The sequence below is a fragment of the Musa acuminata genome, chromosome BXJ2-6 (assembly GCF_036884655.1).
Source record: "Musa acuminata AAA Group cultivar baxijiao chromosome BXJ2-6, Cavendish_Baxijiao_AAA, whole genome shotgun sequence".
Taxonomy (NCBI): domain Eukaryota; kingdom Viridiplantae; phylum Streptophyta; class Magnoliopsida; order Zingiberales; family Musaceae; genus Musa; species Musa acuminata.
Window position 1 is genome coordinate 1,183,291 of NC_088343.1, and position 14,820 is coordinate 1,198,110.

General features: G+C 36.1%; 1 protein-coding gene across 3 annotated transcripts; it reads right to left on the minus strand.

The window, feature by feature from the left end:
- Positions 1–1,684: 1,684 nt before the first annotated feature.
- Positions 1,685–13,153, minus strand: LOC135614121 (DUF21 domain-containing protein At1g55930, chloroplastic-like). 3 transcript variants are annotated; one of them, XM_065111150.1, is made up of 14 exons: positions 12,503–13,153; positions 12,271–12,368; positions 12,069–12,162; positions 11,400–11,482; positions 11,190–11,288; positions 10,857–10,938; positions 9,741–9,880; positions 9,587–9,665; positions 9,418–9,481; positions 9,038–9,129; positions 6,581–6,646; positions 5,455–5,571; positions 3,501–3,677; positions 1,685–2,612 (listed from the first exon to the last, which is right to left on the minus strand). In XM_065111150.1, exons 1-14 carry the CDS (start codon positions 13,022–13,024, stop codon positions 2,331–2,333), a joined length of 1,995 nt encoding a protein of 664 aa, XP_064967222.1. In that variant the 5' UTR covers positions 13,025–13,153; the 3' UTR covers positions 1,685–2,330. The 3 variants fall into 3 exon arrangements, with proteins under 3 accessions (XP_064967222.1, XP_064967224.1, XP_064967223.1); XM_065111152.1 differs by lacking the exon at positions 12,271–12,368 and having other exon boundaries at positions 12,503–12,624; XM_065111151.1 differs by lacking the exon at positions 12,503–13,153 and having other exon boundaries at positions 12,257–12,363.
- Between the last annotated feature and the right edge of the window lie 1,667 nt (positions 13,154–14,820).

Sequence of the window (14,820 nt, forward strand, 5' to 3'; positions counted from 1 at the left end):
CAAACAATTTGTATAATAACATAGGCCATCATCAGACTTTCTACTATTTAACTCTAATATCCCATCGTAGAATGTACTACAAAACTTTCAAGTGTCGTAGGAATGTACTATAAAAATCAACTTTGCCGAGGATGCAATCCTGTACTAGTCGGATCGTGTAGTCTTCACCTCGTTGTCGTTGTTCATGATGGTGTAATAGTATCTGACGAAAGGCCTGGATCAGCGTCTGCATGTATACTTTTATATCTTCATCGTTGATCGATTAAATTAATGTCATCGTTCATGATGGTGTACAGTATCTGATGAAAGGCCTCGAACTGCGTTTGCCTGTCTACGTTTATATCTCCATCGTCGATCGATTAAATTACTGGTGAGAGGCTGCACGTCCAGAGGGGCACCTGATCTCGTATGCTCTGATGCCAAAAACTGCAGGAGAATCTGATGTACAAGATATATTAAAGCCAGATTAGACAACACAATAGATAAGTCTAACTTGAGATCTTCTCTTTTAACATGAGTAAGGAGTGAACATTGTTATTTTTATTAAATATCACGTATTCTTCTTTTTTTTCCAAGTTTCATATGATATTTTTCATCTGATGGGTTTTTTTTTTTATACTTCATCTAGTTCATCTTAGTATTATTAATCAGATGTTCTGATTCAAAAGTAGCTAGCTAGCTATATGATCTTTCGAATACATTATTCGTATCTGATTTATCTCCACAAGACTTAGGCCATGACACCTTCCACCATTAGCACCCTTTATGACACTTTCTAACATGATAAATTTGATATATAATTGGACTTTGCAACCCTAGGATGAAATGCTCAGAATCTCTCCAACCAAAGGATGAAATGTGTCATCATGCCCACCAAACAAAGCCCGTTTCTCCCCTTAAGAAATAAAAAAGAAAAAAAAATTATTTGAGATTAGCTATATGGATAAGAATGGAGGCAGGCAGGCTGAGAAGAAAAAGCACGTCTTCTTTTTTAACCTCAACAATCCACTAACAAGGCAAACGAGCTCGGAGGATGGATCATGCCCAGTCCCATCCAATTACTCGAGACAAGAAAAAAGTGGGAGAAAAGACGTGCATGAAATCAGAAAAGCAGCAGTCAGCGCCTCTCCTTTACAGGCGACATCATTAGACCCAAAAATTATGCTCTCCTAACCCACCGCTTTCCCCCACCCACTTCCCCTCCCCCTCGCAATAACCTGGCGGCTTTGGCATATAAAAGAAAGATACAATCCCACCTGGGGATACGAACGCAACCTGCAACATCAGAGGGATCATCGAGCCTCAACCAAACCATTCAAATTTAAATGCATGGAAGCCGGAAGACATATATAACGATGTCTAGAAGTGGGTACTACTTACCTTTGACACTGGCAAGAGCACGCCTACAAGCACTAACTAAAAGTAACATCTCCTGCATGGCAGGCATGATATGGTCATCTTATTACCTGTTATTCCCTCGTGAAAGCACCTCCAAATGCTAAATCCACCAGTCTTTGGACTCATCTCCCGACCCTGGTCCCCGTTCAGAGGTCCTTTTTGCCTATATCCAGATTTAACCAAACCCAATTCTTAGAAAGCCACAAAAGCCTTGCCTTCTTGGACTTTGCACCTCCGATGCCCCCCATTCACCTCTCTCTTTAGCATTCGTCCAGAAACAACCAAGTGCAAAGGAAACATAACAATAGATGAAAAGGAAGAAGACAACTTCTGATCCCTATAAATACATACACAGCTCTTCAGACGCCCAGTGAAACCCCAAAAGAATACAATCCCATTATAACACAACTGACCCATCGCCATTGTGGAACCACTTTTGGTTGATCCATGGGAAGGCAGAACAATGATGATACAGTCCTCTGCTCATCCATAGCACTGCTGCAAGAGAGGTTCAGGCGTCTCCAGCAAATCAAGGAGATGAGGAAGGAGAGGCAGATCCTGCAGCTGACTGCCGAAGCTGAACAACCCAAGTGGTTCTTCCACCATGATCTGAAACATCCTTCCAGGTCTCTGTGCAGTTCGCCATCCCTTCAGAGTGAGTACCATGTCAACTGTGCTGGACTCCAGTCATTCGAGATCTCGCTGTCGTTAGGATTGTGGTCCAATAGTGTTAACATGCAAGCCTCTGTGACATCCAATGAAACAGAAGTTGACACTTCTCTTCACCTGTAAAGTGATCCTAGTAGCTTGTCTAGCAAACCATGAATTTTCCTGGCTCTCTCTCTCTTTCTCTTTGGGGCATTCTTTTTTTCCTTTTTTTCTCTGTTTTATCAACTGGAAGCATCGGGGATGAAGTGCAGCTATCATATACTTCAATCATGGTTATCTACTTTCTCATCAATGGCATGACGTATGGAACCATCACTCTGGAATTGCTCCTGTAGTAAAATTGTCTGTTGCGAACACCCATCTTCGAGACTCTCTTCAATTTCCTCGTCACACTTTTCTGGTTTATTGACCGTCTGCTTCTTCTGTTTAATCACCTTTTTAGAAACCACTCGGTTCACACCCTTGTTATCCAAGTCTTCCTCACCCTCGTTGTCTATTGGTATAAATCGTACTAAGCCAACCTTTCTTTCATTAGCTTCAAGCACCTGCATGTAGTTCACAACATCAGAAACAGCAAAATTTATAAGCGGAGCTCTGAAAACATGTCTATGTTTTTATGTAACAAAATCATCCCTTAAAAACCAAGATAAGAAAAAGATTCTAGAGTTCAACAAATTAATGAGCAAAAAAATTATCTAAAATCACTTAAATAAACTAGAGTAGACTGAAGGCCTCTGCTTCTTTGACAATATATATAGATCAAACCTCAATAACGGTAATCAATAATGAGTCAGGGCATCCTGACATACCAAAAGGAGTCAATTAGATAATGAACTTCAACATGATAAAGAACTACTTGTGAACACTAAGTGGATAGGAATACGTGATGTATTATTGTTTCATATGAGGATACAGTAAAGTCTTTAAGATCAAATACAATCAAACATGGGATGTTGGATCAAAAACCAAACTGAAAACAGTTTATTGATCGCATCAACAGCAAATGCAAAAGAGGATACAGCATGTGAAATGAGACATAAAAGAGCAGAAAAAGGAGGAAAACATCATAAGAGGAAGAATATCGCAGTAAGCCTGTTCAGTTGGCTGTCTCCGTGGATTAGCCATGCACAAGATGCTTTCCCTTGGCTATGACTATCATCAGTAACAACATGAAACACAATAGTTTCCTAAAGTGACTTACTGATCAGTGTCTATGTGGTAAATGGAGAGTCAACAGTATTTTCATGTAGGGCCTACCATTGTGCCCTTGCTGGTAATTTTTGGATTCTCAAATGTGTATTCCACAATATGTTTGCTTCTATGAGGACTTATAGAGAGTTCAAGTAGGATGAAAATATGAGTATCAACAATCATTGAGATTTCAAGGAACATGAAGAGTATAGTATTTGTTAGACAAAGTATCCCAGACGTACCTCCAGTTCAAAAGTTTGATGCCTCTCTTCATCTTGGTTATCAGGTGATGTTTCAGCATTTTCACTTTCTTCTTCTTGATTCGCCTTCTCAAGTACCACTATAATCTTCCCGCCCTCTTCTGGAATATATCCAAAGGTTTCACAGACAAAACCAGATACTGTTTCATACTGATGACCCTGAAAGATCAAAGAGGATATGGCATCTTTAATAGTTCATACGCACACAGAAAATTTATGTATTTAGTTTCCTTAAAAGAATGTGTATTTATATATGTGTAAACTATTTGGAATATTTAGGGAAGAATACACTACTTCATCTCATAATAACTTCAGCCTTGCTTTTATTTTCCTTGACGAGATGGAGTACTAATCCAATTCAATTCAACCATCACTCTTTTCACTAACACTATTATATAAGATACAATAGTTTCTGCTATGTGGAAACATAAACTGGTATTTTGGAAAGAACAGACTCTTCGTGGGATACCATGTATCCAATATCTTCTTCATAATCATGCTCAATTGTAGTTGGTTATATTGCAATCAAAATCTGCTGAATTTTACTTCATAGAATATTCTTCAATCATAAACATTTTAAATAAAATTTTCAAAGCAAAATTCAACTAAAATGTTTAAAACATATGATATATGTTGTTTATAGAGTATGACAACATGAAGCTATAGTATACCAACTGTTTGAGGCAAGATACATGACAACAAGAACATACTAAGAAATCAATTCAGTCAACAACCTTTTTTGAATTTTTTGTACCTCCCGTTTGTGCTAATATATATGTTAAGTTACACATAACATTACACTATTGACTAGTTTCATGAGCACAGAGCTATTTATTGCATATAGTCTTCAAAGGGCAAGCAAAATCTTATCAAAACAATAGCATTAATCACATTTTTCAAGCACGTGATACTTTATTTACTTTCGTATTCTTAAAGGTCCTCACAAATAAGCTACTTGACTTAATCCTACTAACATGGTAAATGAACCATGGAAGTTCGTTAACACTATTAACTAAAAGCAAGCCCTCCATAAAATTGAAGATTTGAGGACGAAATGAAAACTAAAATGTTAATGTTCCAACAGCACTAAAATGAAAAAAGGAGAAGCCTATCAATCTCAAAATTGTTTTAGGTAAAAAAACCTCATAGTGCTATACTTCCATGGTCACCTCGTTGACAGAGTTGTGGCAGGCATAAATTGAATTTTGAGGACAAAATGAAAATTAAAATGTTAATGTTGCAACAGCACTACAATGAAGAAGGAGAAGCCTTTCAATCTCAAAATTGTTTTGGGTTAAAACAACATCATAGTCCTACACTTCTATGGTCACCTCTTTGACAGAGTAGTGGCAGGCGTATAGCATTATTTTGAAATGTGCATCAAACTCACAAGAAGGATTTGATCAAGAGGCTTGAAATGACACAGAACTAAATGCTAAACCATTCTGGATCCAACATGTCTGAACCACCCAAAGCCCAATGATACAAGCCTGTATTAACTAATCAACATGTACCAATCCAGCTGCCTGAATCTCACTAAGTCCCTTTCATATTAAAGACTTTTTGTCCAAATGATACATTTCAGCCAAATCTTAAATTCCATACTGAAAAACAATGTATTTTTGTTTTGAATTTACACAATATATAACTTTAGTTAAACAACTAAATAAATAAACAAGCAAGACAATGCCATTCGAATTTGGACTCTATGGTTTACTCACCCTTAACTTCATTTCCTCCGTTTATCAGTTTCCTCTCTCTTTCAAAATTCTAGTTATATCACATTGAAGAGAAAGTTATATGGAATCAAAGGGAAAATAGCAACGTGACCTTATTCTTAACCTCCTGTGAGGATAGCGATCAATGGTTTCTCATTTGAAATAGTATGCTGCAGAACCAAATATCTTATTTCTTGGCAAGATTAAATATTACCAACCTCTGGAATTTTAACATTTAGTTCTTCAGAAAGCTGGTCAATTGATGTATTTGCATCGACATCAAATGTTCCATCATCTCGCAACACTATGTATCCAGTTTTACGCTGAATTTCCTCCTGCATTAAACAAGAAGTAGCTAAGCAAAAATTATTAGAAAAATATTTTTCACTGAAAAAGAGATCACAGAACATAATGTTATCACATCTGTCAAAGTTTTAGGTCCTGACATTCCAACATTATCGAACTTATAATACTCTAGTTTAAAGTATAGGCTCTACAAAGACTAAACAACAATTCATATATTGACATGAAGGAGAAATTTAAAAAATTATGCTTCTCCGATCTTTTTACTCCATTTATCTGACATTAACTTGTAAGTTGAATGAATAGTTATGATCATAAACGAGAGCAACAAGTACATGGACCTAGAGGCTAGAGCACTAAATTATAAGCTAAATACAAACCCAAACAGTTGCATGACAGTAAAAATGAGAAGTCCATAATTCTAAAGGTTAACTGGAACCAGAATAGTCAATAACCAATGTATTGTACAATTCACAACATTCAGAAATGGAAGATATGAGCAAAGAGAGCTGAGGTATTGCAGCATGACAATATCATATGTTGCCACAGAAGCGGGACACCAAGAATGATTTGAACCAATAATGTATTTGTACCCATGCAATATGGTGCGGATTCACCATGGTAGTTACCATTATACATCGAGAGCCAGCACATAGAAAATTTATGTGCAGGGTCATGCAAGTGTGAAAAGGCATGCAGACTAGCTGGTATGTGTCATGTCATGGAATGCATGACATGTAATAGATGCATGTGATATGTGGAAGCAGCATGCACACAAAACCTTTCATCATGATCCTTTGTCACAACAAAAAAACTTAATCCATGTAGCCAAACAAGAAAGCATTAAAAAACACATGAAGGTGATTAGTGTTTCAGATGTGTATAGCTGAGATAATAATTGCCAAGAGGAAAAAAAAAAAACAAGAAACTTTAGGCTGATAATGTTCATTGTAATGTTTCCACAAACTCAGAAACCTTATTCAAATATAAACAATCTTCATGGGGAAAAAACACTAGAAAATGGAGGTTTCAACAGTTTACCTTTGAGTCATTTTCATCAAATATTTCACCAACAATTTCTTCAACAACATCTTCCAGTGTTACAATCTGTCCAATTTAAGTTTTTCATAAATGAGAATAGATAGAACTATAAAATCATGACTGAAGCTCCTACAGCATTCCAAGTATATACAAGTATCAAATAACAAAAATATAAACAGCACATAGTTTTGCTCAACAAGATATGAGCCTGTTTAGATTTCTGTCCTCAACTAATTTCTTTCACAGTATTAATCAAGGTATGGCTCATAAAAAGATGCCAGAAGTAAAATATTCTGTCAGCATATTGACTCCGTTCTCAGGTGCACCCATCATCCATAATATTCATCTCATTTTGCATCCTTTTAACTGTTCAGTCTAGCAAGACAAACACTCCTGCACATGGAAACCCATTGGATACACCCATATCCCATGGGCAATGCCCCATAGCTGCATGCACCTCTGCCAACCATGTTATCCAGAAACCTTAGGCGCACAGAGACTTTTATAGTTTTTCTTTTTTTTTCTGGGTTTCTAAACTTGATTTAGTTGTTCTCATATTTTATAATTTTCCTTTATGATTTTTATGGTTTGAGGCATGAGAATTTCATTTTAAGGTTGGTGTGAACTTCCTAGTTGGTGGGACTTCGACCAATATCTCTATTGTGTTCAACTATCTATAAGAGCTATTCCTACTCATGCATGTTGCTTCCAAATGCATTCTCATAAAAAGTGAACTCAGGGAAAGATGTGGGTTTAGTAATTGGAGAAACAAAAGCTGAATAAAAAGGTTTCTGTGTTATTCTTAGGATTAGAAGGTAAATTATCAAAACTTTTATCAGGAAATACATGATTTATCTTTGATAATATTTTTAGCAATGAAGGAGACAGCCTTTACATAAATCCAATTGGGAAATTGTTGAAGGCTTAGTTGATTTATGTATTTTCATATATTTTCAACTAAAATATTTAATTTATAAGCAAATGTCAACATGATTGTTATAAATAGAGCAATGTAATAATGAATGAAGCCTATAATCTGAGGCATCTTATTCTCATAGGAACAACCTATTGTTAGAAATACTTAATACATGTCAGTCTCAGCACCGCCAGAAGCAGTCTAACGCACAACATATGTGGATCCGTCATATCCTTTGATAAGGCATGCAGCATCAATATGTGGTATTACTGCACATGCAAAATATACTGCCTCTGAAGTAGATGAGGTCACATGTATAGTTTGCATAAACATGATAAATGTTGTTATAATGTCATTTTTTCAGCCTTCTTGCTCTAATTTATGTTGCTACTATAATTCTATATTATAATAAGAATCCATGACAATATAATATAAATTTCTTGGACTTCTATCCATTTCTTGCAACTTGTCACTTGAATAATTATTTAAATAAGTGAGACATCCCATAGATTCTAGATTTAGTCATAGCATATAATCAAATGATATTTGTTTAAACATGACTAATATCTGCTTTCCCAGTTCACAGTTATTGCATTGTTTAAATATATTCATATGAACCATAATGTAGCATATGCAGCCACATAAGTTGCATAGCATGCGTACATCATGCAACACCTTGAATATCTACATGATGTAAGTGCTTTCTACATAATCAAATTTGGTAGGAAAAGTAACATCTTACTAACTATGCTATATTAGCATTTTAAAACATTGTGAACAAGCAAAAAAGAGGTCAAACCTACTCCAGATAAGAGTTAGTGAAAGTAGCTTTAGCTTCTCTCATTATTGAAGTGAGTCAAGCAATAAAATAGTTTTTCTAACCTTTTATTATCAAATCTTGTCTAGAAATTGATGATCAGCTATTTCTACTTCTGATTCCTTGTTCAAAATCTTTTACATAAAATATAAATAAATTATAAATTTAATTTTGTTCTCTAATACCAAACTAAGAGTTGTATGTATACTGAATGAAGTATGTAATTCCGAATTTCCCTAAATAAAAAGAACATAAATGGTTCATAAAAATGGCCCTTTGACTTGAGGAGCAGCAATTGAATTTTAGATACTGATTCAATATGGATCAGACTAGTAGATATGTCAATACAGTTAATGATTGACAAAGATTGTATCAACCCCATAATGTTCTCTCAGTATGGTATTTTATCAGTACCATACTATATCAAGTACCAATATGCTAGATAAGATGTTGGACCAAAAAAAGTTGCATATCTTTTCTCAATTCTATTATCTTATGACCCATTATAGAGAAGATATGGTCATTAGCCTTTGCCATAGTGAACCAAAATACAATCAAAATGAAGAAAAATTGCCAGAAGCTATAAAATAAGGTTGCAAAAGCACACAGAAAATGTGAGGATATGCATAAGAGAATGGGATAAAGCCAACCACTAAAAGATAACTGTTAAGTGAACACTAATAAAATACTCAAACAATTACTATTGAGCTTCAGCTGAACCTACACCAACAGTTCCACCATATTCGTTCAGGACTACAGCCATGTGAACCTGCCTTATGCGGAACTCCCTCAGCAGGTTCCAGACAGACATCAAATCTGCATTGTAATAAAAGAATGAATGCTCTGCAGTTAGTGTGCCAGAATTCCAAACACACAAACACAGTTTATTAAAACAACAACAGAAGAAAGATCAAAGCAGGAGGATTCTAGAGTTACAAACCAGATAAAAACATAAATGTTCCACTAAATAATGAAGCAACTGAAGAACAGAGAAAGCTTACTCTCATAAAGAGATTTGACTAACAATCTAATGGCAGGCTAACTAATGCACAACCACAAATTATTACTCCAATTCCCAAAAACCATTTCACTAGTTTAGATTACCTGGCACAAAATATGTTGGCATGCGAGCAATTTCTCTCACAGTGATTTCTTTAAGCTTCTCGACCTTTAAAAGCAGAAGAGACAGATTGATCAATAAAAAGCAGTACCATGAGAGAATTAAATGGCATATTGATCATAAAATATTGATTTGTCGTAAAGTAGAACCCACCCTCTCAACATATTCAAGCATGTCCATGGCATATGCAACTCCTACGATATTATCTATGCGCTCCTCAAATACAGGTACTCTGAAAAGTTATTATTAATATCTAATAAGAAACCAGTTTGTATATTTGATTCATGTTAAATATAATATACTATACCTTGAATATTGATGAGTCTCCCATAATTTCTGAAAATCAATAAGTGTTGCACTACCATCAATTGCAACTACATCTACAAGTGGTGTCATCACTTCCCGAACATGTGTGTCTTTTATCTCTAGAACATTTTCAATCATGTCCTGTTCAAAAACAATAGCATTTAGTTATCCACTCCACATAAAGCAAATAATAATAATAATAATAATGGATCTACTTTCATATTCCCTTTATCATTGCGCCATCAGTCCCAAAGCTGATGGCTGTTCATTTGTTCTGATTACACGTAGAAACCATAAAACTAAGGCTACATTAGATTCATTAGAAACATTCAAAGATCATCATGACAAATATCCAGTAGAATTCAATTGAAACATTATCAGATTGTCATATCAGGCATGTCAATCAACTGTGACATACTGACATCAAGTGTTAAAGTTCTTTCAACTCAATTTGATGACGTAGGTGCATCTAAGTGTGAGCACTTATTGACAAGAAGCATGAACAGAATAAGAATAAGATGGCTGGTAATCTAAAGGTGCCTGACAGTGCGACAAGGAAAATAAAAGTATTTTTCTTCAAAGTGTTACAGCAATTTAGCATTATCATTTCTGATTCGAAAGTATCATTTTCCTAGTCTCACAGGAAGACAAACTGACAGGATAACTCCTGTATGTATCTTCTAACTAGGTGCTTGGATTTTGTTGCTGGGATATTGCAAAAGAAATACTTTTCAGAAACTATGATCTTGTAGATAATTCAGACAATCTTTATGTATTTCGAACCATTTTAAAGAAAATAAGTTAGCATCATTTGCCCTTGAAAACTACTAACACTCATAGTATGGATGGGTTTCTATACCTACTGGCACAGGTATAGGTCGGAACATTAAATGATAGAAAGATCTATGTGTCATGTTGATGTACACCTTAGCCAATTTTTGCCTTGTTATATGCCAAATTGTATTAGCATCCCCATGCCACAAAAAGGCAATTTTTGTTCAATCACATGAAACAACCCTGGCAACAAAATGAATGTTACTTGATTATAAAAGAGTAAAAAAATATAGGACAGAGTCAGAGAGAGACAACGAATCAAAATTTTCTGAATTTCTCTCACCTGTTCTTCCTCCTCTATTGCCCCGCTCAGTTCTGCCCCTCGTAACATCAATTTCAATTCATCTTCAGTGACATATGGTTCACTACATGGACAAACAACAATGATAAGAACCAAAGAAACCCTTGCACAAAACTGCCTATATATGAAAAATCAAACTACTTTTACCAAAATGCTTAAAGTAGTGAACTTTTAAAATGAGCTGAAAATTTTTGGCCCAAAACATGAACAACTCTTTAATCAACAGATGAAATGAAAATGTGCATGAAAATTGATCAAACACGATGTGAAGTAAAAGGACTAAGCATGAATTTAGAGACTCAATGTACACCCTACCTTCTCCCTTTCAGGCCCAGCAGCTTCAGAATTCCCATCGACAAAAAGGTAACAACTCTTCCAACAGGATATAAGACTAAAGAAAGCCATGCAACTGGCCTGATCTAATTGGCATCACAAGCTAAACTCTGATCAGCAGCCTTGTTAGATTATCATTTCAAGCATATGATGATTCCACTCTAATTATTAAAGCATCAGTCGACAACCCACCTTACGACAAACCTAGCGACCTCTGTGGCATTATGAACAGCCACACTTTTTGGAGTGATTTCTGTAAGCAGCAAAATAGCAACCTGCAATAATTTAGATATGTAGTGGGGTTAAGGATCACAAAAACGTTTCTAAAACAGCTCCAACCAATAAATCCCAAGTATACAAGAACAGGCCCCTTATAAAGCAAAATATGACTTTCTAAATTAAGTACTTCTAGTTATTTTTATTGGTCCTAGATATGTACAGAAAATTGTTCGGTCAATTACCATTTTATTGTACACATAACTGGATCTTTGATTAGCTATGCTCTGAAACATAACATACATCAGAAATCTTTTAACTAACACTCAATCTGCATACAAATGGCAAATAATTTTGTACTTATACAGCAATGATAGTGATGCACAAAACATTACAGAAATGGTGTAGCTGGAGACCTAAGGTAGTTCCTGAATAACAAGGAAAATGGTAGCAACAAAAGCTCAGAATATGGTTGTAATCGGTATATGTTCTGATACATTGAACCAGCCGAGATAATTGTGTATATCTAGAATGACATCATCAAGACTTTTCCCAGTCACATGAGTCTGGACCGTATATGATGTAATCATGCAGAATAGTGTGATTTTGCAAAGCAGTTTTATCATTAAAGGGACCAGTGCCTACCGTCATAACTGCTGTTGCTGCACTAACACCAGCTTCCCCAAAAATTGCAGTTGTTGCTTCAGTAACAAGCGCTGTAGCACCAATATTGACCACGCTGATCACACATAACAACAGCACAGGGAATACTTTAGAAGCTGAACGATAACAATTAAATCATATCAGGAAACGAAGGGAAACAATCACTTAACAAACAAATTTATACGTTGTGCCTATAAGAATTGTAGTGAGAAAACGAGTGACATCAGTACGAAGCATTCTGAAGACACCATTCTCAGGTTCCTTTTCAGCTAATTCGCGAACCTGATGAATAAAGCCATTAAGCCAAAAGAGACTTTATCTCATGCATTTTTATTCCAAGCAGAACTAGAAATAATGCCAAAAGAAGAATTCAAGAATTGGACCCGACAAGTGGGCATGTAAAGGGCAGTAGGCACCTTCCACGGCCACAATGTAGTGATGGCCGTCTCTGCCATAGAAAAGAACGCCGACAAACCCAGAAGCGCCGTCAAAATCAACCCTTGTTCCCTGAGCACATGAAGAATCTGCAGCAGTTTCGGCCAGGCTCTACTAAGACTCGCTCTTCCTGATGTCAAGACCCCTTTCGCAGCATCCACAGTGCCTTCGGCCGCAAAAGCCCTTTGACACCTTACCACGAACACCCAGCATGCAATCGCGACGAGAACGAGGCGGAATCCATCTCGTATCTTCTCATCGGGCGGACAGGAAGAAATGACCGATGTCGGAAGGGCATGGACGCCGAAAGAAGCTGGGAGACATGAATTCAGGTGGCCTCGCGCGGAGAGGGAGAGGAAGCCACGCGACGGTGCTCCTAGGGCACAGATACGCGCGGGGACGCTCAAACGAGCACGACGGGATTCGTGCACGGACGAGGCTTTGCCAACGAACAGCATGGGAGGCCGAAGGAGGACGAACGTCTTGCGCGCTGCCAGATCCATCGCGAACGGGTTTCGTGGGGAGTTCAAGATCAAGCAAGACGGCGTTGCCCTCGAAACAAACAAGGATTGGTGTCGGATGGAGTTGCGCTTCCGTTCTTTTTATCATCGGTGGGGCAGAAAAATAAAGAGTGTTTCTATTGTTTCTTCTTGGTTTTTGTTTTTATTTCTTTACAGTGTTTCCATCATTCTATCAGGGTTTTTTTTCTCAAAAAATAAATAACAAAGGATCCGAGTACAAAAGGCTAACATCCTTATTTTATTTTTTGTAAATAGTATTTCTATTTTTATTTTTTAAATAATAATTTTTTTTTTAGTGTTGTAAATGTCTATTTCTTTCCTTCCCCTTTTTCTCCCCCCATTTGTTGCGTCACATCAATATAATTTTTCTTTTTCTTTCGTGTTGTGCACATCGTCTTTGTTGCTTATTCTCATCGAAACTTTTGTCGCTTTCGTGTGGTACCCTTTCTCACCTCCATCGCAAGGCTTTCACCACACGAAGCAAAGGGAGACCGTGATAGGTGAGGAAGGGATAAGCAGAGGTGACAAGAGCCATGAACAAAGAGGAACAAAACCTCGTAATGATGGATAAGAGACGAAAACAACAATAGACAAGGAAGACTATCACATAGAGGCAACAAAGTCTTGTGGTAAGAGAAGGGGGGTGGAAGTGATGTGTATGATGAGCAAGAAGGGTTGATAGTGCTGATGGGGCAACGACAATATGATCATGTTTTATTAGGTACTATATATTATAGATATGATTGGATTCTAATTGCTATTATTGGTCAATAACAAGAACATCTAATATTGATAGGATTTGCTAGAAAATAATTTTGATAGAAGGGACTCTCATAATTATTTATCATAGACTCTCTCTATAAATAAATAAAAGTTCCTAGAGACTCAATATATGACGTGGCAATATGTAAAAGATATTATAGATCTTTACTCATCTTCTCTTAGTCTTTATTCTATAGCTTATAGTGGTATTGTAAAAGGATAAGAAGAGAGGAAAAGACAAGTCTCATTCTCCTTGTCGATTGGTATCATTATAACTTTCAGATCGGATGATGGTGTGCTTACTGACTAGATAAAAAAATTCTAAATAGTATTTAAATGTATGTCATCTAAATTTAAATCTATGGTTATTTGATTTCAGTTATTGGTATTAAAGTTTTTTTAAAATATGATTATAATTTTTATGCTTATAATTTGTATCAGAGCAATATGTTTTAAAGTCAAAATAACTTAGATCATAAAGAAATTTTAGATCTATTTATGTGATTAAATCTATTAATCTTTTAAATCATTATTTCAATCTTGAACTAATATCATTTTTGAATTAATCTATGATGTATTATATCCGATCTCTAAATCTATTCCCCCATATTCCTTGTATGTTTTGCGAGGGATGTAACACGGGTGGAATCATGATAGAATTATACTATTTGTATTTGTTCGGTGGGTTACCATCAATAGCTTGTTATAAGAAGTAGGGCTATTGTGGATGACGACCTCCATTAGTCACTAATCTAATTATAGACAACGATTATGTAGATGATGACATTGCTACATGTAGTAAAGGCTACTTATGTGTAGTAGCCCAAGTGCTATGCCTTGGATGTGAGCGATGTACACACAATGAGGTCATTACGTGCAATAACACAATAAGGCAATAGCCTTATTAGGCGCTGCCATTGATCGATGACTACAACAATATTATTGTGGTGACGTTTGCTAGTCACGATTGACGTCGATGAGACATTAAAGGATATGGTTGCTAAGTGGCTATGTGG

Bases quoted from the DNA above. Each gene is read 5' to 3' on its own strand.
- LOC135614121 (XM_065111150.1), bottom strand. From the start codon at position 13,024: ATGGATCTGGCAGCGCGCAAGACGTTCGTCCTCCTTCGGCCTCCCATG. The intron at 9,666-9,740 runs GTATAGTATATT...ATAACTTTTCAG, and splicing joins GAGACTCATCAATATTCAAG to AGTACCTGTATTTGAGGAGC. The intron at 9,482-9,586 runs GTGGGTTCTACT...CTGCTTTTAAAG, and splicing joins TGCTTGAATATGTTGAGAGG to GTCGAGAAGCTTAAAGAAAT.